Source organism: Leptonychotes weddellii, chromosome 14 (genome assembly GCF_054177405.1).
Source record: "Leptonychotes weddellii isolate Sample4059 chromosome 14, ASM5417740v2, whole genome shotgun sequence".
Taxonomy (NCBI): Eukaryota; Metazoa; Chordata; class Mammalia; order Carnivora; family Phocidae; genus Leptonychotes; species Leptonychotes weddellii.
The window spans coordinates 10,330,678-10,356,918 of NC_138382.1; the positions used below are offsets into that span (position 1 = coordinate 10,330,678).

Genomic DNA, 26,241 nt, shown 5'->3' on the forward strand with positions numbered 1-26,241 from the left:
GCTGAAGAGGTTTGCCCCTGTGACCATTTACATCTGGCTGCTTTACATGTTTTAGGTTTGCTGTTCTGGTCAGGTCTTCTTGGCAACTTATTAAATAATCTGAAAAAACTGATAAATATATTAGAGTAGGCTAATGATGGGGATTCCCACTTCCTGAGTTGGTCTGCCTGCACTTTCCTACAGAAAAGTCCTGTTTCAGCCACCTGAACTATAATTTTCTTGTCCCAAGGATATTATGGTGAAAAGATATTAATCTACGTAGAAGGCATTGCTTTAACCCCTACACTTCATTGGTTTGATGAAGTTTGAGGAAACAGGAATAACTCAAGTGTGTTGAGGATCAGTGATTTCACATTTAAAAAGCATAAAGCTTATTAATGGTCTTGAAGAGAAAAGATTCCATATGAATACAAAACCATCATTATCACTGGTAACATATCCAAATATCTTGCCAACATTTTTCTGATTCAGACTGTTAAATTTCATATTAAAATATAATAAAAAGATATTCATTTAAAAAACCCTTGTAAACAGACAAAGCTTGAAAAACAGAAACTATACTTAGGAAACTCCACACAAACAAGCACATTTTAGGGTACTTTTCCCAAGTGATAAGGACAGAGTTAGGATGTACCAATAGCAGGAGTAGTTGAAATTTAATTGAGGGCTAAGCATCCATTAGGCACTGTTCCACCTGCTTTCAATATATTATCTTATGTAATTCTCACAAAACCCTTCTGTTCTCTTCCTATTTCATCGATAAGGAATCAGCAAAGCAAAAATTCCACAGAATGTACTGGTGTATACAAAGAGAACGGAAAGAATCTGAGAGTCTATCTCATATATCCCAAAACAAGGATGTTGAAAAGTGTTTAGTAGACACAGAAGACAATACAGCTGGTAAAGTTGAGATAAAGGGAAAGAGTATAACAAAAAAAGCATATTCATTAGACTAAACTAGGTTGTCAACTTGATTTAAGGAACTCTGAAATAATAAGCTACATTTGTTTTGTTTTCTTAACTTACTGCTACTTGGTGTGCTGAAATGCTTTTAAATCTCTGTAGTACCTGTCCGTGTACCTCAGAAAGGGCTTGGCTCTGGGCAGCCTCTGTCTCTTGAGTCAAACTGGCTGCGGAAATCTGACACCTTGGTCACTAATATATTATGTTGCCATCACTTTAAGCATAAGCAAAGTAAATACACTTTAAGCATAAGTAAAATAAAATTTTAAAAAACAGATAGTAATAATGATAATATTTTTGGAGTAACAGCAATGTGTTTTGCTTTATGGGGCAGAATTGACCTTAGCATGGATCTTATTTAGCTTTTTAAAGTTAATTTCTATTTTTCTTTTTCATTTCTTCAAGAAGAAAAGGGCTAAAATAGGCTCAGTACTCTACTAGCACTTCGCTGGTGACAGTGGACTATTTAACTGGTTTTAAATAACATGGCTTAACTGTGGCTGTCAGTAAAATAGGGGCCTTATCATACCACAGGCGCCCACACTGGGTACCACAGGCCACAGAGAAGCACTTAGCAGTTGTGTGTAATCAAATTTGTGAAAACTGATCCGGAAGAGCACTTCATTATTTACAGGAGTGCTGTAATAAATCTTTTGCAAACTATAGAATCCATTTGTAATGTGAAATGTCTCTTAATTTGTGTTCTTAAGTTTGAATTTTTGTGTACATGTGGTCTTCATAAAGTAGGACACCTCTGGAATATATGGAAGCCCAGGTAAATCTAAAGTACTCAAATGTAATATTCATTCATTTGTTCATCCATATTCTGAAATGATGCATTGTACTAAGCATCATGCCAGGCCAGAGGGATGGCCATGATGAAGTCCACTAATGCCTTTATGGTGCTCAACTCAGTTGGGGAGGAGAATTCTGATGCCTTAAATATTCCTCTCTTGGAAAGTCAAAGATGAAATAAGCACCTTCCTCCTACAAAACAGCTATCCAATCATTTCTTGAAAGCAATGCCATAGGTAATCTTTTTGAAATCTCCTTGTCACATATTAAACAACACAATAATGTGATGAATTTGTGTTGTCATAAAATATCAAGTGTGAAAATGAGAACTGGCAGGTCTCAGGGAGCTGAATGCCCTGGAGCCCTGCGCTGTAGCTAGAGGTTGGGTCTTTCAGCGTTTCAGCCTGAAGGGACCTCAGATTCTTGTGTTCACCCTGCCCCCTCCTCGGTCCCATCCCCTACTTTGTTTTTTCAGAAGAAGAAACTCGTGCTCATAAAGGTTGAGAAAGTAGCTGAAACCAGAATCAGTCAGGGCTTTTTCATCCCCAGACTTTTTAGCTGATTTGCTGAATGATTCTGCTCCTCCTCAGAAAATCTATATAAATGACATATTTCAGGGCTTGAGGGGTGTTCTCTTGCTCCCTTTTGGTTAAACTTACATGCTTGTAAGTAGAAGATGTGGTGGCAACAGATGATGGATGGTAAAAAGAACTTCTGCAAGGACAGCCAGAGCAGACCTGCTCTGGGCTCATGTCTCCTTAACCCTTACCTGACCCGGCGGTCCCCCTTAACTCCGCCGGCCACTCTCAGGATTAGGCTGGTGGTAGGGTGAAACTACAGATCCCAGGAGGCCGAGGACGTCCCTCCCAACCTCTCCGTAAGCGGGTCGCACCCCTCGTTGCATTCTGGGAAATGTAGTTTCTTTCTAATCAGTAACTACGTGCTTGGAAAGCGGAGTTATTAGGTTTGAGGGATTCGCCCCTCCACTGGCCCCGCCCCCTCCATTGACCCCGCCCCAGGTTGCTCAGGAGATCAGAGACGCCGAATCCTGGTCGGTGTTGCCGTGGGGAGCAGAATAGGTGCAGAAAGAAATCCTCCGAGGTCTGAATGTGGCCCGCCTCAATGGACAGTTCTGGCAGCTCCTGTCAGGACTGGTGCAGCAGTAGGCAATACTGGTTTGAGCTCGGACCCACGGACTTGCTGGAGCGCAAGGGCTCCCTCACCCTCCGCTCCCATCACAAGAAGTACTCGAAACCCGTGTTGGTGTATTCTTGGTGAGCGAGCTCGCTGCAGTTCCCGGCTGCTGGGGGAAGGGATGGGGGAGGAGAGAAAGTAATAGAGAGAGGGCAAGGGTGGAGAGGATGGAATAAACAGCGAAGAGAAAGAAAAAAGAGGAAGGGAAGAGCAGAGAAAGGGAAAAGGAAGAGGTGAGAAAGAAAAAGATGAGACAAGTGAGAGGACTGGGAGATGAGACAAGGGAGAAAAAAGAAAGGGAAGAAAGATCTTCAAAGGAGAGGTAAAGAGGGTGGGAGTGAGAATTGGGGCAGCGCAGGAAGAGATAGGAAAGCCTCCAAGAGCCCTGCCCTGCCACTGAGACCTGCCCTGCAGGTCCCTGTCCACCAGAGGTTATAGATCACCCTCACCGACGATGGAGGAGAGGGTGTTTGCAAAGGCCTAGAAATCACATTTCTGAGATAACAGTACTTACTCATGAAAGGAAGGGTCCATTAGGGGAGAGCAGGAGGGAGATGAGTTGTCTAAGCCCTCCTTGATCCCATTTATTCATGTAATGTATGTGAACCCTGCAGTTTCTGCCTTGCAAACTTTCTACAGCCTCTCCACTTTCCTACAAGCCCACTCCCCTACTTTTAGTTCTCATCCCTAAAACTGACTCTCTGCCTATTTTGAACTGAGTGTGAGAGGCTAGATAGATTTGGAATCCAAAGCTCTACTGGGAAGTAGAAAATCCTTTTAGCCTCATATAGGGGTTACCTCATAGACCTCAAGCAAAACACTTAGCTCTTCCATGATTTTGTTACTCTATAAAGATGTAGGTCATAATATAAATCACTATTAGAAATTAGTGTTAAAGACAAAGAACTTTTTCAAGTGGACAGTGTTTCTGCTCTCTTCTGCCCTACCATGACTTGTGGACATCGTAGACATCAATAGCAAAACCACCGAAGAACATACATGAAAAGGAGATGAGGAATTTGGTGGGGGAGAAATGTGGTCTAACACGGAAAGTCATTCTGGTCACTGCTGAGAATGTAGAGAGTTCTTATGCTGTTAGTTTTAGAAAGAACGTTTGGGAACAGGAGGAAATTCAACAAGCATTCATGTGTCATGCACTTTGCTATGTGTTGGAGACACAGAGACAGATAAAGTGGATTCAATGAGTTAATTTGTCTAAAGCATTTAACACCATGCTTGTACATAGTAAGCAGTCAAAAACATATGGTAGCTAATACTAATTTTTTAGGATAATGATTACACATTTGGACTCTAGGTTTGAATATCAACTCTGCAGCATGTGATATGGCAAGTCACATGAATGCTCTAGGCCTCTGTTTCTACAACTGTAAATTGGGGATGATAGGATTTTTGTAAGATTAAACATGGTATTGTTTGTGAAGCACATTTTAACATGTAGCCTGGCACATAGTAAGCACAGTAAAGGTTATATACGTGTGTTAGGACATGGTCATGGACCTCAAGGAATTTCGTAGACCTGTAAAGGAGAATGCCATTAAATTCAGTATAATCTGATTTGTGCAAAATAGAGATGAGTATAAGAGGTAAAGGTAACAGGAAGAGGTTTGTGTGTGTGTAGTTTCCTGAGCAGGGTTTAGAAGGAAGAATAGGAGCTCCATAGATACACAAAAGAGAACATTGCACTCACAGGCAAGTGCAATGGAATAGTAAGAAGCAACCTCGTAGGGAAATAAAAATAGTTCTCTATAGTCCGCAAGTACAGTTGATCCTCATTATTTGCGGATTCTGTATTTGTGAATTTGCCTACTTGCTAAAATGTATTTATAACCCCAAATCAATACTCAAGGCAGTTTCGTGGTCATTTATGGACATGTGCAGAGAGGCAAAATTTTTTAGTCACTCTCCCATTTTTAGATCAAAGTGACACTTTGCCTTCTTGTTTCAGCTCTCATACTGTAAACAAGTATGTTTTTTTTTCATGATCTATTTAGCATTTTTGTGCTTTTTGTTGCTGATTTCATTGTTGATATAGCCACCTACTGCTGGAGTGCTATCTAGTGATATGTGCAAGAAGGCTGTGATGTGCCTTGTGGAGAAAATAGATGTCACACAGGCTTCATTCAGTCATGAGTTACAGTGCTGTGAGTTCAATGTGAATGAATCAGCAGAAGATATCAAATAAGGTATATTTAAACAGAAACATACATAAAACCAGGTTATATATTGATTGGTTGATGAAAATGTGAGCAGAGGCTCACAGGAACCTACTCCTTTATTTCCCCTAGGAGCAATGGTTCAGTATTTGCTAATTATTTGTGACAACTTTATAGAATATAACCACCTAAATAATGAGAACTTATCATAAAATGTGAGAAATACTTGATTTCTTTGAGCTGACTATGCAGTTGTCATCCTTGCTTCCCTTCCATATCTAAGAAGTCACCAAAATCTGTCTTTAAAAAAAACCAAAACTATATAAAGTTCAAATTATATAAACTTCCAAATGAATGATCTGATCAACTATTTTGTTTTTATGCATTCTGGTCATAATTGTTTGTTTTCTATTGACTTATTATATATATATTGAAACTCTTATTAAATTTTAATCTTTTATGAGTGATTTTTATTTAATTGATGAATACTTACTATCTATGATATAGCATTCAAGCGGCCTCTCGGCTGAGTATTTGATCAGTTAAATGACTGTACCTCTAGGTTTGCAAAGTAGAATCTATAACTGGGAAAGATTCTTATTTACCTCTGCTTATATAGTTTAAGCATTTGCATGATTTCTGTGTTTCTCTTTATGTTGCATGTAATACAAGTCTGTCTGACTTCACTTCACATATTAAAAACAGTTGTATATAATAGACCTGATAAAGTGATATGCACAAAATGGTTGTTAAAAGAATCTCTGGTGCATTACTGGAATAAGGCATTGCCTAGGCACTGTCTCTTCCTTACAGCTATAATGGACAGGGCCATTTCACCTGCATCACACTGATGCTTCTGAATGAGAGAGGCCTTTTCTAGAAATTATTTTTCTCTATTCATTCCTGTAGCATTTGTGGAGTTGTATCATTAGATGATTCCATGAAAAATTCTGAGTTGGGGGAAATTTTCTCTCAGGGTATCTTCACATTCATTGGAATAATGGAATTCTAAGAACCAGAACAACTAGATTTGCCCTTAATAAATTCTCTGATGTGAGGCTACTTCTTATATTTTTATATATGTATTTTAACTCATCTCTTCATTGCCCATATCGACATCAGGTAATAAGTGATGATAATTTAAAGCCCAAAAATTCATTCGAGTCTCCATGGAGACAGTTCATGCTCTGGTCTCCATGGTGACACCTAGTTTTAAGAGCTCAGGTTAATTTTATGTATATTTCAATTACTTTTCTCCCCTGTCTAAGCCCTAATTAAAGAGCCTGTGCATTTTACTCTTCCCTTCCTCACCCCCCCACCTCCCTATAATAAGAAGAAAACAGAAAGAGAAAGGGAAAAAAAGGAAGAAAAATAAAATTCAGTGTTCATTGTGGGGTAGGGAAGTTCATAGTTTTACAGATTTCTACAGAAAAATCATTTGGGTTGGGGAAAGAAATTAAAGAGCTTTCTGTGATGCTCTTCAGACTTACACTCTATTGTGCTGTCTGAACAGGGAGTTCATGTCTATTTAAGGTACTGCACAGAGAACCCGCTTTCAAGGCCACAAGGTACCATTAGCGTACTTGCAAAGAAAATAGAGATGCATTTTCTAATTTGCTGTATCATTCTTCCTGTATTTATTCAGCGACTTTCTCAGGGACTAACCTGGCAGTATTTGGAGTCCTTCACATGATTCAGGGCCACGGTAGGATGACCCAGCCCTTCTCTAGCCAGCATCCTTCTCCTCACATCTCCAGTACACACTCACAAAATGGGATGAAAAGGCAAATCCGAAAGCCTTTAGTAACCACATGGTGCAGCCTGCCTCTTTTTTGAAATCCGTAAATGCTTCCCCTTCCACCAAGCCTCCATCCTCCTACCTTTAACAGCTCAGGTCCTCAACCGAATGATTATTAACTCCTATTTTATGTATATTTTAAAGAAGTTTGCTTATGTGGTTTCCATGCACACAGCATAGACTTTGGAGAGAAGAGAGAAGAGCCTTTAAAGAGGCTTTTTTGGTCAATAATGAGAAGTGAAAAGAGCAAGCCTCAGGGCAAAGGGTAAGAACATAGTGGGTGCTCAATTAACATTCATCAAAGAAATGAACAAATGAGCAGATAGAATGAACACACACAGAAACCCAAAAGGCACTGGGTTGGGACCCTCTATTTTATACTTTAGAAAGGCCCAGAGGTAAAAGTCTATAGGACACCATAAATTCATAATAAAACGAGAATCGATTTCTCATAGCCTGATCCTGATATAACAGGACGACACTGAAGCCTGTTTGCTCACCTCTGTATAAGTGAACTTAGAGTATAATGTGCTCTTCTTCTGATTTGAATGGTGAAGAATTTAAAATTGGGAGCTAAACTTGTGCTCTTCCTACTTGCGGTGCATAACTTATCAGGGACTGACAGATACTAAGAAGATTTTGAGTTTATATAGGGACAAATGAGTTTATACTTTAAAGAGATATTTTGATTTCTTAACTCGTGCTTAAAAAAACAATTCTAAATTATAATATCATGTGACCATTTGAGATGATGTAATAGTAGACCAATGACATGCAAATATATTCACTATCAAGTGGGTAGCAGAATTAGAAATTTGCACACAACTCAGATGCATATATAAAATTTATTTTCTAAAATTGATCCTCATGGCTTTCATTGTTAGTTAGTAGGAAAAAATTCAAACTTGCCAACTATAGGGTATCTGTCTCTTCAAGTTTAAACAGCTTGTTTTAATTTAAAATAGTCTCTCAAAATGGTGCCCATTATTTCTGAGTCCTTCATCCTCCACACTCTCCTTTCCCCAGTGGCATCTGTGTGTGTGTGTGTGTGTGTGTGTGTGACTGACGTTGTATGTTATTTTGGCGGTGGGGAGTGAGGCCCCCAGATTATGTGTGGGTCCTTGTTCTTGCTCACGTCATCCTTTGTCCAACTTCTGGGCCTTCACCCTGAATTGGTGACCAATCCACTTTGTTGAGGACCCGGTGTCTCTGCTTACAGACTTAGTTCCATTTTGGCTCTTATTGTCACTACAGATCCCCATGTCATGCTTATCCTCCCCACGCCCCTGACTTAGGCTGGTCACCCCATTGCCCCTGTGGTAGGGGCACCTCCTTTCTCAACACAGCAGCCCTGCAGCGGCACTCTGACAGCTTCTGTCAGATACCCTGTGGAGAGGGTGTGTGCATGCGGGGGTGTGCCCAGGAGAGTTTACTGCCGTTGACCTGACAATTACTCAAAGCCTTTTCTTTCACTTTCTAAAGTGATCTGCTTTAAAAGATAAATTGTAAGGTCACCTTATCTGAGCTATGTTTGGGAGCTTCTGAGTCTTGTTAATAGCAGCTTAAGAAATTTTGTCCTTTTATTTCTCCACAATGACTTTGAAGAAAAATATCTCACTTAGGACTCAAAAATTCCATTTTGTTAGTCAGAAGTTAATCAGCCATGCTTTATTTTCCTTCATATTCCTGTCAAAACAATCCTAAATCTTCCCGAGACAAATGTGGATGCCTCTGATTTATTAAAGCAAAGGTTATTTTACAGAGTTAAGCAAAGAAAAGTGAAAAGATGAATATTTGAAAATACAGTCTCATTATAGGTAAAAACAAAACAAAACAAAACAAAAAACAGGATGTAATGAATTCCTTTGTTAAAGGTATATGTTGATACGCATTGAAAAGAGATTGAAAGGACATTCAGCATAACACAAAATACTTATTACTGGATGGTAGGTAGAATGTGGATTATTTGTCTTTTTCTTTTTTCCTCTTTGCCACTTCTACATTTTCCATAATGAACATGTATTATCTTCATAATAGGAATAAAGTAAAATTACCTTAAAAATTTGATATCATTTGCTACAGCTTTTCCCCTGAAGCAAACATTCTCTAAATGATCAGAATGTAGACACAGTGCTTCATCTCTTTTAGAGTCTGAGTCACTCTTCATGGTTTATTATGAGTCTTTTTAAAATATCTTTTTAATTGCTAGTTTTATGTTGAGTAAAAAGGATGATGTTATTCACATTCATTCGGATTAACCACCCTTTCATTCTTGTCTCTGTTCTATAATGGTAGATCCTACGCCACAGTTATTTTTAATCTAGTCCTACATTCTCATTCCTCAACATACGCACATACCCACAAATGACTTTGAATGTAGTAGTTTTGGGGGGAAGCACCTTATTTTCTATTTTTAAGATGAAATCCAGGGCACACTGCATCCTTTTGCCCTGACTGAATTTTTCTTTCAATGCTATTCTCTTTTATGAAATTTCAATCAAATTCTCTTCCTGAAAACTGGGGGTTATAGAATTCTTGTGCCTTGACCTTTATGTGAGGTTTTGCTTAACTTAACTGGCGGCCAAAATAAAACATCTTGCAAGTTTTGCTTGCAAGATGAACCCTTGTAAGGTAGAATGTTACGGGACAGGCATTTCCACATGTGCATGCACTTGGATTAGGAAAGACCATTGCTGTGTACAAGTGCCTCTGCCTGAGCCTACCCTATACTTACTCTTGGGACTATCCCCCACCTTACTCTTGGGACTATCCTCCCCACCCATAGGGGCCACCAAAGACCACTCCGCAGGATAGGTAAGGGTGTGGGGCATGAGGGAGGAGGTAAGAACAATGTGGGGCCTAGTGACATTTTGATAAGGTGAGGTTCAATCTATGGATGCTGTGATACCCAGGCTTAGGGCTCAAGGTTTTGTTGTTGTTGTTTTTAGGTAAGCTCTACACCCAGCGTGGAAGTCAACACAGGGCTTGAACTCACGACCCTGAGATCGAGACCTGAGCTAAGATGAAGAGTCGGACACTTAACCGACTGAGCCACCCAGGCGCCGTGGGCTCAAGTTTTTAAATAGCACTAGAGCTAGTATTATTAAACTACTCCGAGTTGGCCAGGAAAGCCACCTATTGGTACTCTTTTCTGTGTGAGGTGGTCAGACTTCTTTGGATTACAAGTGACAGATACTCAGCTTGAGCCTAAGGAAACAAGAGGAGAATGAATCAGCGCATTAGATTCATGGAATGGTTGATTACCAGATAAGAAGGAAGACAAGAGTGCAGCTCCACCTTAGGAACAACTGGAATAAAAGATGCAAATGCAAACAGGTCTCTAATTTCTCCTCTCTCCTCCTCTTTGTGTGTTTGCTTCATCTTATCATTGAAAACTACAGAAAACATGGCTGCTGCAGTTCTGGAATTTTTATCTATATTTTTATCCTACAAAAAAAAAAAAAAAGGTCGGTTTTAAGGTATTTTCAGTTCTGCATACAAAAATTTCAGGTTAGATGTGCATCCTTGGGCCAAGTATCTATTTGGGGTCATCCAAATAGGCAGGGTTAGGTGGAAATATGTCAGCTCTCCAATAACCATCGGATAAGATGGATATACCCAGGAGAAAGGAGTGCTGAGCTCAAAATCCTATAGATATCTACTATATCCCATTCTATCCTAGAGATTTCTACACTATCTGCTATATCCTATAGATAGCTACTATAGTAGAGAATGAATTCCATGTTCCAAACACCCAATTTTATAGCAAAAGTTTAGAATATACACATTAATATATTAGGGATTTCCTACATTGGCTCTTACTTTGACTTTAAACTTTCACCACCCCACCCAACCAGCACCTACACAATGCACTTTTAAAAAAATTGATTTTAGGTATAATGGACAGAAAACAGAAATCTTGTGTAGACATTAGAGAAATATATTTTTACAATGCTTTAAAAAGTTCTGAGTAGATTTGAATATTGTATTACTGTTTTTGCTAGACACTAATCTTTTACTACTGTTTCCCTGATTTCATTTTGAAATACAATTACATTTTAATTGTTAGGAGTCACACAGTGTTATTTCTTTATTTTAACTTAACTAAGTTTTGATGCATTAACCATTAATTGGCAGAGATTTATATATGTTTCTTTGGTAAGATGTTAGATCCCTAATCAGATTGTTCTAGGTTCAATCAAATGGAAGAGTTAACATAATATTATTTATTTATTGCTAAGAATTTAGCTTTCTTTCATAGAAAGTGGTAGGAAGAAGGGGCGCCTCCGTGGCTCAGTCGGTTGGGTGTCGCCTTTGGCTTTGGTCGTGATCCCGGGGTCCTGAGATGGAGCCCCATGTTGTCAGGCTCCCTGCTCAGCGAGGAGCCTGCTTCTCCCTCTCCTTCTGCTGCTCCCCCTGCTTGTGCTCTCGCTCTCTATCTCTGTCAAATGAATAAATAAAATCTTTAAAAAAATAAAAATAAAATAAAATAAAGTGGTAGAAAGAATATTTTGGAATTAAAATGTATGAATGGCTTGTCAGAATTTTTTTTTTTTAAAGATTTTATTTATTTGACAGAGACAGACACAGCAAGAGAGGGGACACAAGCAGGGGCAGAGGGAGAGGGAGAAGCAGACTCCCCGCTGAGCAGGGAGCCCGACGCGGGGCTTGATCCCAGGACCCTGAGATCATGACCTGAGCCGAAGGCAGATGCTTAACGACTGAGCCACCCAGGCGCCCTTGTCAGAATTTTTTAAACACTTGGAAAAATACTGAGATGCTCAAGCAGGAGCCAGAAGCATTAAATCAGCTTTTGAAAAAAAAAATCACTTAAAAATATTTTTATTTCTAAATAGCTCTTTTTTTGAATAGCATTTGTTTGAAAAAATATATTTATTATTAAACCACTGCTATGTTGCAGGCACTCTGCTGAGTCTGGGATTTGACAGTAAGGTCAAGATTACTGTGAGACAGGAGTAGGGAAGACTGACCAGGCAAGTACTATGCACTGTGCATACTAGGATCAGGGTAAGCAGGATGCTCTGGGAACATCCAAGAGGAGCACTTAGGCCTACTGGACCAGGACAGGTTCTCTAGAGGAGACTGTTCTAGCTCCTAGGGTTCACGTGGAGAACTAAAGATGGCACATTAGTTAATTGTCAACCGAAAGCATTACTACCCCTTCCACTGGAGTGTTTGGTAATAGGTGTGGGCATTTTTGATTGCATAATTACCAGTCTCTAGTGATGTCAAGTGTATGATTACAAGATTTGTGACTTCTAGTTCTAGGGAGGGTCACAGCATCTTAATAGCATTTAATCATCTGTATATATGATGCCTAAGTTACATATCCATAACTCTATGGCCAGGTGGGTGGGGACAACAGAGCTAATATATATCTAAGGCCAACACACTCAGGTTAGCTAATTGACATATGGTCATTGATAGCAAGGGGGTGAATAGCAAACCTCCTAATAGATCGTCACAGAAAAGGATTTCTCTACTCATTACTGCATAATAATCCTGAGCTTTCAGAGCTTAGTGGAATCTGCTCTCATTGTAGGGGTGCATGTCGACAAAGCAACCAAAATTTCATTGAAGGCTATTTTCTACAGGTTAACATATTGTGGCCTTCCTTCTAGACTTTGAAAGAAGTATATGTATTGTGTGATTTAGTAGAGAAATCTAGTCTGGATAGATTGCATTTTTTTTAGTTACATTATTTTGTATGTTAAACCGTCCTTTTTTTAAAAGATTTATTTATATGAGAGAGAGAGTGAGGGGAGGGGCAGAGGGAGAGGGAGAGAGAGAATCTCAAGCTAACTCCCCGCTGAGCACGGAGCCTGACATGAGGCTCGATCTCGCGACCCTGAGATCATGAGCCAAAATCAAGAGTCGTTGCTTAACTGACTGAGCCACTTAGGTTCCCCTGTATGTTAAATAATCTTACAATAAATATAAATAATTTGGAAAAGCTGCCTGTGATTGTTGTACACTTATGTCGAAATGAGTGTAGTGAATGTAATGTGATCCACTACAGGTCTTATCAACCCTATCAATGCCTTTTACCTCTGACATCTGAGGAGATCAGGGCATGTCAAACATCCTGCTAGACATTAAGGTACAAATAAGAAATTTCCTTCCATAATAAAATCATCTGGGCATGGTACTGTTTGATGGGTAACTCTCTTTTTTCTTTGACATCTTTCTTTGTTTCTTCTTTGGGAATTGTCTATTAGACTTTCTGTCTCTACCGAGGACAATTTTGGTAAGTTACTTTTTGTAGAAGGTTATGTGTGCCATCTAGCTTTCCAAATATATTTGCATAGAGTTATGGAAAGTAGTCTTTACTGCTTTTAAAATTTTTCTTCTATTTTGACGGTTATTCCTATTCTTAACAACCTTATTAAGATACAACTCACATACTATACATTATCATCCTTTTAAGGTGTATAATTCAATGGCTTTCAGTATATTGACCAAGTTGTACATCTGTCATGGGGCACCATGTGGCTCAGTCGGTTAAGCATCTGCCTTCAGCTCAGGTCATGATCCCAGGGTCCTGGAATCAGGCCCCATGTTGGGCTCCCTGCTCAGCAGGGAGCCTGCTTCTCCCTCTCTCCCCTGCTCGTGCTCTGTCTCTGGCTATCTCTCTCTCTCAAATAAATAAATAAAATCTTAAAAAAAAAAGTTGTACATCTATCAACACAATTGATTTTAGAACATTTTAATTAACATAAGAAGAAATCCTGTTCCTTTTAGCTGTTACTCCTGAATCCCCTAAACCCTCAAGCCCTAGGAACCATTAACCTACTTTCTGTCTCTATAGATTTGCCTATTCTGGACATTTGATATGAATGGAATAAAATAATATATGGTCCTATGTGACTGGCTTCTTTTACTTGGCATAATGTTTTCAAGTTTCACCCATGTTGTAGCAAGTTATCAATACTTCATTTCTTTTTATTGCCTAATAATATTCCACAGTGTGGATATTATAACCCTCTACTCTGTTTATATCTCCTGCCCTTTTTCTTAATTTTTTAGATGTGTTTATTTTGCTTACTTATTCATTTATTCTGTTTTCTAACTTATTTAATTCTGCATTTAACTACTCTTTTATCTTGAATTATTATATCATTCTGGATTCTTTTGGCTTGCTTGTTCTTTTTTCTATGTTTTTGAATTAGATGTTTTACTTATTTTCATTGTTTCATTTTTATTTATATAAGTACTTAAAGCTTAGAATTTTTTTCTGGGTACTGCTATAGCTATATCTTATGGATTCCTGTAAGTGGTATTTCAATTTATTGGTATTTTTTAGAAATTCAACAATTTAAATTTGTATTGATCTTTGATCTTTGAAGTGTTTAAGTATGTTCAGATTGAAGAAGGATCTCTTTAAAAATGTGTTATAAATTTTTAGTTTTATTGAATTGTCATTTATATCTTTCAAACATATTAAAATATTTTTTCTTAATTTTTATAAAAGTTCCATGTGTACTTTAAGTTGTATTTAGGCAGGTCACCAAATATTGGCTTCACACTCCATGTGCAGACTATGTTCACCTATTTATCCAAGGATAATGACCCAAATTCTATCTAGTCACAGGTCAAAATTTCAAGATCTCCACATGTTATGCTATTGTCTCTCTACTAAGTCTAGCTGTAGACTAGCTGTAACTCTATGTGATTCAGAAAACCATAAAGGAAAAGGACAAATTTTCTGTTCCCAATGTACAATGGTGGGACAGGGACAAGATAACTGTAATAAGCACCCTTGCTCAGAAATAAGGATGGAAGGGACAGACTGTCATTTGTCTACATTCTTAAATCCTGTCCAGTACACAGAGCCCTAAGCTGGTGTCAGGAATGTTCTTTTTTTTTTTTTAAAGATTTTATTTATTTGAGAAAGAGAGAGCACAAGCAGGGGGAGCAGCAGAGGGAGAGGGAGAAACAGACTCCTCACCCAGCAGGGAGCCGGACATGGGGCTCGATCCCAGGGCCCTGGGATCATTACCTGAGCCAAAGGCAGATGCCTAACCGACTGAGCCACCCAGGCGCCCCAGGAATGTTCTTTGTTAGACCCGCATTCTGAAGCAGCTTCCCTTTCCCATTGTTCTCTTTGTCCTTGGCTCTGCCCTGTGTGTGGTCTTTTCTATTATTCTTGACCACATCTGCAATGGATGTTATAGACTATGCCCTCCTGTGAACTGTTCGGCTTTCTCAGTTCATTTCCTAGTTCCAAAAGTTTGGGGGCCAAAGAATATTTTTTTAAAAGATTTATTTATTTTAAAGAGAGAGAGCGCACGCTTGGGGGAGAGGGAGGAGCAGAAGGAGAGGAGAGAATCTAAAGCAGGCTCCCTGCTGCATGCAGAGGTCAAAGTTGGGCGGGGGGGGGGGGGCTCTATCCCACAACCCATGAGATCATGACCTGAACCAAACCAAGAGTCGGATGCTTAACCGACTGAGCCACTCAGGAGCCTCCCAAAGAATATTTTAAATATTGAACAGTTAAAGGATTTTAAATTCAGACTCCTGGCTAACTTGGAAGAACAGTTTTTAAGAACTTCATAAGCTTATTTGTTTGAATTCAGTCAATTCCAACTGGTAATAACCTCACTGTTAATTCTTTCTAGACAAAGTTCTGCTTTATTTCTTTACTTTTTCTCCTATAATAAATACCTTGAATATCACTTTGAGACTGCTGTAGTTACAGAAATCAGAAACCCTGGGAATTTCTGTTTGACTATCTCCTTAGGCAGATGTTTGCTTGAATGCAGCTTAATTCACTGGGAGCTTCTAACAATGGGATGAACTTTGCTACAAGGCTCAGCTTTGATAGAACTTTGTCTCAAAAAGATCTGAGTTTTCTCTCGTACTGTTTGAGATCTAAAAGTTGCTCGATCTTCTAACATTTCAGGTCCCAAATTTTAGGACTCTCATTTCTCTTTACCTTCTTGTAAACCAGTCAATTTACTGAATTTACCTCTCTCTGTTTTATAAATACATTGGCAAAAAACAATCGCAGTTCACACACGGAACTCATGAGCTTTCTCAATCTCTTTCTCGGTCTCACCAGGTACATGAGTTGACTCTTTGCCTACTGTGGTCATGAAATGTTTTACCTTTCCAGCCTGCAATATCAGCTTTCTATTGTCTTTGGCCATATACTTTAGATTTTTGTTACAGTAGCACCCACCCCACTTCTGGTACTGATTTCTGCGTTAGAATAGGCTAAACTTAATCTGTGATAACAGTCCCCCAGATCTCAGGGGCTTAATACATAAAGGTTTATTTCCTGCTCACACAAAGTCATCTGTAAGTTTTTGGTGGAGAGGGGGCACTCTTCCACATAGATACTCTGGGATTCAGGCTGATTCAGGCTCTATGCTCTAGAAAGTCATTGACTGCTCTGGCAGGGGAAGAAAGAATTGAGAATTGGACAAAAGCTTTCACTGTCACAGAAAGGACACATCTTATTTCTGCTCATTTTTATTTTGTTATCCAGAACTAGTCAAATGGGGCGCCTGGGTGGCTCAGTCGTTAAGCGTCTGCCTTTGGCTCAGGTTGTGATCCCAGGGTCCTGGGATCCAGTCCCGCATTGGGCTCCCTGCTCTGCGGGAAACCTGCTTCTCCCTCTTCCACTCCCCCTGCTTGTGTTCCCTCTTTTCCTCTCTCGCTGTGTCTGTCTCTGTCAAATAAATAAATAAAATCTTAAAAAAAAAAAAAAAAGAACTAGTCAAATGGCCCCACTAACTGCAAGAGAGCTGGGAATTTTAATCTCTTGTATTCCCAGGAAAGAAGGAGAAATTATATTGGTGAGCACAATGTCTATCACATATGGAAGACTTTCTTATAAAGCTCACTCCTACGTGGATTCTAGGGCTAGATTTTTGTTCTTCTAGCCCTGAAGTCATTGTCCATGTGCAGTTTTGGCAAACACCTTGAAGGCATCAGCAGACTGGGTGTTTTGAAATTCTACTTAACCCTTTGGTTACAGGCTTTCATCCAAAAATTGACCTGGAAATTCCCCCACTGAATTTTCAGCTCTTAAATACTTTTAATGTGTTAGGATTTAAAAATGTATTTTATCTAGCATTTCCCATTGTTTTCAGTGAATTTATTTGCATAACCATGGAAATATAATTTGGCTGTCACTCCAAGAGTTCCCACCTCTGACCAATCTCATCAGTGAGATTTCTCCCTACAGGCTATTATCTTCACTTCTTCCACCTGTCTCTGACAAATTCTTTGGTTCCATTTGTCTTTGAATGGATCTTGGCTGCTTATGGGAGCCCTTGCACACGGTGTGGTCTGGGAATTATAACTTCTGACTTTGCCAAAAATTTAGTTTTCTTTTAATTTTTCCATTTCCTTTGTTACTTTTGAATGATTTCTAGGAAGACATGGGGAAAATGCTCATTTGTATAACTATGTTCATAATGGAAGAATATTTAAACTTTAGATTCTATTTATGAAGAACAGTTTGTTCATTTGTTTCTATGTGAATGAAATGAATTGCTTTGAAACCAAAGAACCTTATAATACCTAGTCAATATGCCTTGCTCATGGGTTCACACAAGTGTACATTAAAATGGGCCTTAAACTCATATAATACAATCTTTTGATGTTATTCTAGAATAGTTAATTCAAATTGTTTAAACCAGTAATATTAAGACTAGGGAAGGAGCTCATACAAGTAATGAGGTGTTTGCTTTTTGTTTTGCAGGGGGACAAACTGGTCTTCGTGCCATTCATGAAAGATATACTATCAAGGTTTTCTGTGGACTACTGTAATTACTAATGTATAATACACTTAAAAAAACTCTGTCTGTCTTTAGTCTTACTCTTCTACCTCCCAGAGTGTCTTTGGCCAGTCAGTATAAGTTGATTCTGGAAGGGAAGATCAAAGAAACTCCGAGAAACATCCTAGGATTTTAAGATCATTGAGAACCAGTTGTTTAAACATGGAGTAACAGAATTTCCTGATCCTGCTTTGACCAGGACAGTCCTGGTTTTCACCACTCCCAGTATACTTAGTACCTCATTTCCGTCTAAAAGTGTTCCAGGTGGATTAATCAATTACAGTGTCACCCTGTCTAATACATGTCCCTTCAGCTGTTTTCAAAGTCATGTGTTTGGCAGTTACTTAGACTGACAACATTTATTTAACATTTAAACAGTTTAGACACAGGCTCCCACTACTATATTCTTTTTTGTTTCCTCCCAATATTCTCCGTAGGGCCTCCTGTTTCTGAAGATTTTCTATTAAGAAAATCCATAATAATGATGGGTCTTATTTACATGCCACTCAATATATGTCCAGTGAAGAAAATGACTTCACTTATCTGCCTTTGTCAAATGGTTTTCTTTTGAGTGCAGTTTAGGTATAGATGCTCAAATCACAAAAAGCTTGAGACATTGAAAACCAAAGTCCCTCTTCATAAGTTTGAAATGTCACCAGTTCTCCCAAGGACGTAAGATTTTCTTTATGACTCTGCAAATACATCTAGAAGTCTTCATTTGTCAGTTTGATGAATGTACCACTAAAATAACATTACCTTGGCATGTAAATCATTTTCCCATGAAATCTTTAAAGAGCATTGTCAAATGTTTTTTTGTAGCCTTTGATTCTCTTGGTTTTATGCTTCTGAGGTGTCAGGAAATAAAGCTGACTCTCTGGGGTAATTTTCTTTTAAAGTTCTAGATAGCAGATGTTTATAAAACCTAATAGAAAAGGTATCTTTCTCTTCTTATATGGGTTAGATTTATATCAGAAAATACAATAGCTGACAGAGTAGTTGTGAACTACATTAATAACTCTAAAATTTAAAATCAATATATTCTTCCATCTGGAGTCTTAACTAAACATTTTTAACATCTTTGAAATCCGCAAAGAAAATGTGTCTCTTGTCAAGTAACTAGAAGCTAGAAGGGCTGGGATTTTCATTGTTCTCATGTCAGATATTGCTCAGATTCACACCCCCACTGCAATCAGTGTTATGCATATGTATGTTGAGAGCTTTCCCATTCAGCAAGTAGATTTATAATTCCTCTGGAGACAAGTCTTTGTTGCAAAGGACTAGCATCTCTATATGCATAATCACTCCTTCTTTATGTGTGCTTTTGCAGAGTGAGCTGGGATGCTTTTTATTTTTATGGACACATTTGAAAGCCTCTGCTTTCAACATTTATATTAAGGTGACAGTACCACAATGTAAGAACATTCAATCAATCAATCACTGAAGATTTAATGAGCATTTATAATGTGCTAGACTATGCTAGGCACTGAGATCACAAAGATGAATAAAGAGTAATTCCTGTATCTAAGCTACTCCTAGTCTAATGAGAAGGCAGATTCATTAATGCATAATTATAAAGAAAAAAATGTGAAAGGTGGAGCAGAGATAAAGGTTTTGTTCAAAACCCCCACTTTTTTCCCCCATGTAGACGTGGGACTACGGAAAGTGAGTGTAAACTTTAGTGTAACTTGAGTGTCACTTGGTCCACGAGAATGCAACTTGGTCTCCTTTCCTGCAAGGAGAATCTGATGGCCTAACCCCACCCTGTCCTCCACTGGGAGTTGGACCACTCTGGTTTGGGGCAGCCTGAGGGGAGCTGCAGGTCCTTGCCTGAGAATGCTCTGAACTCGAATTTGTTTAGTTGTGCAACTCACTTTAGGATCGTATGTGTTTACTCAAGGGGGGCTTGCAGATCCAATTTGGAGTCATCCAACTCTTATGATAGGAAATCCAAGCTCCCAAAGGACCCCAGAAACAGACCCTGGTCTCTTGACAGGGCATTACTTGGGACTACATTCGGTCTGAAAAGATAGGAAGAACAGGATCTCAAGGGTTCAGGTGATTATATAGAGTTGGTGATGGGAAGTTACATACCGACAGCATATGTTGGGCATTTGTCCAGAATGGGACCTGCTCATGCTATCTTTAACCTACTAGATTGTATTGACCTTAATCCCCTCTGAAGCAGTCTAAGTGACATTTTTGAAAATAGGGTCATAGTTCCAAGCTCCTTTTCATACAGTTGGCAGCTCTGATCCTGTCCTGTCAGTCCTTTCCCCATTCCCAATTCTATTCATATTCATACCATCTCTTCCACAATAGGGTATAGAATGCAAGCTTCATCTCTTATAGTTGAGGCTGTCTTACATAAAGATTTCTTATATAGAGAAAGAGTCACAGCACTCAGCTCTGGCCTTGATGGAGGAAGGTCCTAAGCAGAAGCAAGGCTGCTTGTCAAGGAAGATTCTGGCACTGAAGGCAGGGAGCCCTGTGGACCCTTCTCCCAGCAAGAAGGTCAGCCAGTACCTGCATGCTTGACATGGAAGACATAGTTCTTCCTTCAGTCCGCAGCACGAAATACCTGTATTCAAGCATCTTTGACCTTGAACTGACTGCTGACCAGCTGCTGTCAAATTCATGTCTGGACAAATTAATATCTGCAGAAGCCAGTCAGTAGACTAGACCAGTACTGGTCAACAATGACCTTATTACTAATCCAAGGTGATAAGACTAACTGTGAAGACAATCTGGCAAGTTTTTTGTATAGCTAAATTTATTTGGTTTAAAGGACTCTGAGATTGTTTTTCCTTATCTTTGGTGTTAGAGGTCTTCCTATTAAAGGCAGTAGATGATTTTTCATTTTTAATGTTTCTGTCAAAACAAAAGTTGGCAATTTTATGTTGGTTCTACAAATTGGGGGGGAATGTTTTGCTGCTCCATGAAACAGGTTTGGGAACCACTGATCTAAGAGTTTGGTATAACTGTTCCCTGGAGCTTTCTTAACCTTGACACTTTTGACATTTTGAGGCAGATATTTCTTTGTTATGGGTGGTGGGTTGTTCTGTGCATGGTAGGATGTTTAGTAACATCACTGGCCTCTACCCACTGGATACGAGTAACAACCCACCCCACCCTGATGCAACAACTAAAAATGTCTTCAGACATTGGCCAGTGTCTCAAGATGGGTTGGGGTGGATTTGGTGGGGGCTGTGCTCAAAATGTTTGAAAGTTACTGCTCCAGAGACATTGTAAATTTTATTTTATTATAATTTTTATTTTATTATTTTCTCATAATGAATTTCTCTTGCAATAAATGACAGGTTATGGCTGGTTGTATAGTGACCATTAATAAATGCAGGTAGCAAGGAGAACAAGGCTATATAAAGTATATATGTATTTATTTATATTTTACTTTATTATATATTATAATACCTTGATATATGTCTCATGAAGATGCTATAAGGTTTAATTGGCATTAACAAAGTATTGAAAAACACCCAACTAAAGCATATGGTAGATAGACATAGTATTAGTACACATAATAATAATTTGCATTTACATGTCACTTTTCACTTGAGACTCTCAATCCATTGATTCATTTGTTTCCTCAGTGTATGATTCTTGGTTCATCTCAGGGAAACTGAGGCACAAGCCAGTGTTCACCTGACATAATAAAATCAAGGAATTAATTAAGTCTGACATTTTCTTTATAATACCCTAATCACTTTTACTATATTTTTATACATACTAAACATGTATTTAGTATATAGTAAATATTTATTTTTTATATTTTATATTATATTTTATATACTTTATAATTTTTAAACATGTTTATTTCTCTTTGCTAGGCTCTTAGAAGTAGGGGCGAGTCTTCTTTAGCTGTGTATTTCTCAGAGCCTGCAGACAGTGGGCACAACATTTGTGGGCAACTGGCAGGCACTAGGGGATGCCAATTGTATTAGCTCAGTTCTCCACAGAAAGTCTTTCATTATAGATTCGTGTTTTCAGTGTTGGACTTTTAGTACCGAGACTGCTCTAAGTAAAGGAACATATCTGCATCTTTTGTAATAATCTAGTTATAATACAATTTAATTTATGGTACATTCTGACTTTCATGGACACTAATTATCTTTGCCTTCATGGGCTCCTTCCTCCATTAAAAAAAGTTAAAAATGATAGTTTATAACTACACTGCTATAAAGATGGATACAATCAAAGATGGATTATATTCTTTTTTTGCTGATTAAAAAATAGTTAAAAGACACTCTCATGTTTTAAAACACTCTGTACCCTGGGCATTGTGCATGGTAGCTAGTGAAGAAATGAGCACCAGGATCACACATTCAAAGGTTGACTGTGCTTTTCCTCTTCATTCTTATGCTCCCAGGGAGATATTCTGGTTTTATTACCTCAGGGTGAAAGACCCAGCAGGCAACAAAAACACCAAATTCTTGGGTTTGGGGTTCAAAAACTTGGATCTTAGGATGACACCATAGATTTGGAAGAATAGATGAAGAGCTGGGCTATTCTGTCCCATGGTAGATGAAGAGTTCATGGACTGAAGATGGAGGGCACCAGAGAAGTTGAAAATGTGTGGGTTTGTCTGGGACCCCAAATTGGAAAGGTTAAGGCTTTAGAAATTCTCAAGCAGGTGGGACCTATCACTGCCTAGCCCTCCATTCCTAGGGAAATGATTTTGGAGCTGTTGAACTGTGGGGCTTGTGTGTATCCCCCAAGCCCAGTGTGAGGGGGACATGAAATCTTCTTGAGGGGTCAGGCAAACAGCTCAGGGATGGCATCTGTTTTCCAGGAACTCTGGGTTCTTGGTGGCTCATGAAGGTTCTTGGTGGCTTAGATAATGGCACGCTTGTGGCAGAGTGCTAGTCTAAGCAAGAGTCTATGTGTCAGGACCAGAAGGGCATAGCAGAGATTTGCATGGATCCATAATGGAAGACCACAGGAGAATGAGGAGATTTCCACCGATGTCAGCAGGGAGAGATGATGACAACAAAGATGGATTCTTGGCATTGTGGCACCACAGAGGCCCTTGAGAGTAGGAAGAGATCCAGAATTGACCAAGATTAAGGTTTTTCCATCTTAGTGATATGAGCACTTAGAAAAGAAATTAAGTACAATTATGGAAAAAATAAAGTTGCAATTCATGTACACCAGAATTTTTTAAAGCTGGATTAGTATTCATTATACATAGGTGTTTATGATACTTTACAGTATTTGAAGGACCTTCTGCTTTTATTTTTTTCACTTTGCAAAAATCTTATTGGTCTTATTTCTGTCTTCATTTTATACATGTGGAAATGGAAACACAGAAAGGTTAAGTGAGTTGCCCAAAGTCACACAGCTAGGACTTGAGCAATGACTCAAACCCATGGCCCCATTCACTCTACCATTACTGGTTCTTGATGTTGTTCAGTATTCCACCTAAGGACTAAAGTGAGACCTTCCTGTGAGGCTCTCGGAAAATGCTGATATGGTACCAAAATGCTTTTAGTGTTCTGCAATTTAATGCTCAGATGTGTGGAGGGCAGAGGGTTCACATGCCTGAGCTCTGCTGCTTCATCCTAGGCTCCCTTCCTATTGTGTTCTATGCAGTGTTCTGCTCTCATCTCAGAGGTGGAGAGGCAAGGGTGTACTTTGAATGCAGTGCAGGGTCCCAGCCCCAAAACAGTGGGATGAGGTGGAGGGTCAGGCCCTAAAGGGCCTCCTGACTTAGATTAGCATGCCCCATCCAGATGAGTGGATGCTGTTCTGCTTCCATGACCCTGTGCTCACACTGTAGAATTTTGTTTGTGTCTTTCACCAGAGTGTGAGCAATGAAGGCAAGGACTGCATCAGGCTTGGTCCCCATTGCATCCCCTGCCTGGCATGTAGTAGGTACTTAAAATATTGACTGAATGAATGGACAATTGGATGGATGGATGGATGGATGGATGGATGGATGGATGGATGAATTTTGGGCTACCTCAGTATCCCTTACACAATCCTAGCCCTGTACCCCTCAATAGCAAGGTCCCTTCTGAGGGATGTTTGGGTTCAGCTTCCTTTATCTTACCCAAGAAAGCTATGTAAAAATAGCTACTTCCGCTGCAGGCCGCTCCACCTCCTTCTTCTTCCCCTCCTCCCAAATCTCTCCTTTATTATCGTTTCTATCTACCCTTTTAGTCAAGGTATTTGGAATATTTTTCCCTCTTCCATCTACATGTTTTTTTCCAGCTTATGCTTAATTGTCAGCTTCCTTTAAACCCTCTTTAGAAACAGGAAGCACATGTTATAAATCCATATGAGCAGATACTTTGCTCTTTCTCATTTTGAAAAAAAACTTTTAATTAAAATTCATGGTAGAAAAAAATGCTAAAGTGGCAAGTTGCCTTTCTAATTTATTACCATGTCTTATTTTAGAATTTACTTTTGGTAACTAATCTACATTATTAAATAAGGTTCACTTCTTTGGAGTCACTGAGTAATTGCTGTGTTGGATAAGTATTGTTCTTATGATATTATTAGTTTTATCACATGTGCTAAGTTGTTTTTAGGAAGTAGCCTCAGCGTTACTTGAAAAGAGATGGAAAATACTTTATATATCCCACATCCAGTGAATTTATAATTAAAACAATGTCACAAATGCCGTCAATTTTCATTGGATAATTTTATTAAAAATTTTAAATGCAATATGTGATTTAAAAAAAAAAAGCTAAACCCCTTAACAGATTCTAATTTATTTTTCAAGGCACCATGACAGAGAAGCCTATCCAAAAGATTATGATATAGAGGGTCCTGAAAACATTAAAAAACTGTGTAATTCAACATATTGGCGACTTGGAACTGATGAACCCCCAGTAAGTAGTTGCTGCTGATTTCTTTAGATCTTGAATCTTCTTCCTAGTGAAACATGGAAAAATAAAGGGAGGAGCTCTTTGTTGGTGCCACCCCTCCATGCTGTGTTGGGTACTTAGGCAGGTGACTCAGTCACTGGATGCTTCAATGATGTTACCTGTAAAATGTGCACATGTCATAAGGTTGTTGGAGAAATTAAATGAGATAAAGCAAATAAAGTGGTTGACTCAGTGCCTGGCACATAGCAAGTGCTCAAGATACCATCCATGCTGTTATGATGCTGTTGCTGCAGCCACAGCATTTTGTTCCATGACTCCTTTAATCTTCACAATAACCCTGTAACGTAGGTGGTATTATCTCTATTTTATAGAGGGGGAGAAACTCCTAGAGGTTAAGTGACTTAAAGTCCCCAGTTAGGGAGTTGAAGAGTGAGACTTTGAATTCATTTCTTTGATTTCAAGTCCTTGTATTTGTCGTAAGGCAGTAGAGTTGTGAGTTATTAAAACACGCTGGTATTATTCTCCTAACTTTTGTATGACCCAGTTCCAAAAGGAATATTCATTGCACGAGTACTTCCTGTTTGAAGTGTCATGAGTGGGTTACTCCTTGGCTATTTAGGTGCCTGCCCAATTGGTGTAAGGCAGGAACTCACCTCTCCAGAGGCCCCCAAATTTTATGTCCTACAGTGTCAAGAAATTTGGGCTAGTTGAAGACTCAGTTTGGCCTTATAGGATGACCTTGGGGCTGAAGAGCTGGTAATTTGACTACAGCAGATGCAAATGTGTTGAGAAGACTGGGTTTGTATCATACTCTGCCCCCAAAGGCAGGGCCATTTTGAAATAGGGCAAGCCAAGGAAGATCCATAATTCTATGTTGGACATGGGTCTAGAAGATTCTCAGTTCTCCAGGGTGATGGGAATGAATTAGCTTAGCAGGGCTCATGCTTGTTTCTTCCTGCCTTTTATAGTTAACAATGGATAGAGAATAATAAGGATAGCTGGAAAAAATGGACATTTATTATAAAGATGCAGCTGCCTGGAAATGGAATCAAGGACACTTACAGGAACCAAGACATCTCTAAAGCAAGACATCCTCCCCCCTCCTCTCTCTCTCTCTCTCTCTCACACACACACACACCAGTGTCTCATTGACATCCTGATTTTGTGCTGCTCAATGTCTTTTTGCCCTATAGCTCAAATCTCAAGGGCATTCTGATGGTTTCCTCAGTTTCCACATTGGCCTCTTGCCTCTACACCAGGCTGCCTTTTTGGTCACTAGCCAGCACATGGAGGGGTTCCCAAGTCTGATGCTCAGTTCTGTTGGTAGCCACTCAGCCCTGCCCCACCAAACCCAGCTTAGCCTTGCTTTCTTGAGCCATGGGGCTGTGTAGTCAGGACAAGAGCAAGTTAGGCAAAGCACACATTTCCTGGCATGCACTTAGCATCTTTGACTCTTAAAAAAACATTGATATGAGGAATTCTTAATTGCAGGAAACAAACTGAGTGTTGTTGGAGTGGGGGGTGGGGTGGGAGGGATGGGGTGACTGGGTGATAGACACTGGGGAGGGTACGTGCTCTGTTAAGCGCTGTGAATTGTGCAGGACTGTTGAGTCTCAGATCTGTACCTCTGAGACAAATAATGCAAGATATGTTAAGAAAAA

The 26,241-nt window shown here is 39.2% G+C and overlaps 1 protein-coding gene across 1 annotated transcript in view; it reads left to right on the plus strand.

Annotated features, from left to right (window-relative positions):
- The first annotated feature begins 2,061 nt into the window (after window positions 1–2,061).
- CFAP95 (cilia and flagella associated protein 95) overlaps window positions 2,062–26,241 on the plus strand; it is a 67,684-nt gene continuing 43,504 nt past the window's right edge. Inside the window, exons 1-2 of the mRNA XM_006734223.3 lie at window positions 2,062–3,032; window positions 24,475–24,583. Of these exons, the coding sequence (XP_006734286.3) occupies window positions 2,866–3,032; window positions 24,475–24,583 (276 nt within the window). The 5' untranslated portion in view covers window positions 2,062–2,865. The remainder of the gene's footprint in view (window positions 3,033–24,474; window positions 24,584–26,241) is intronic.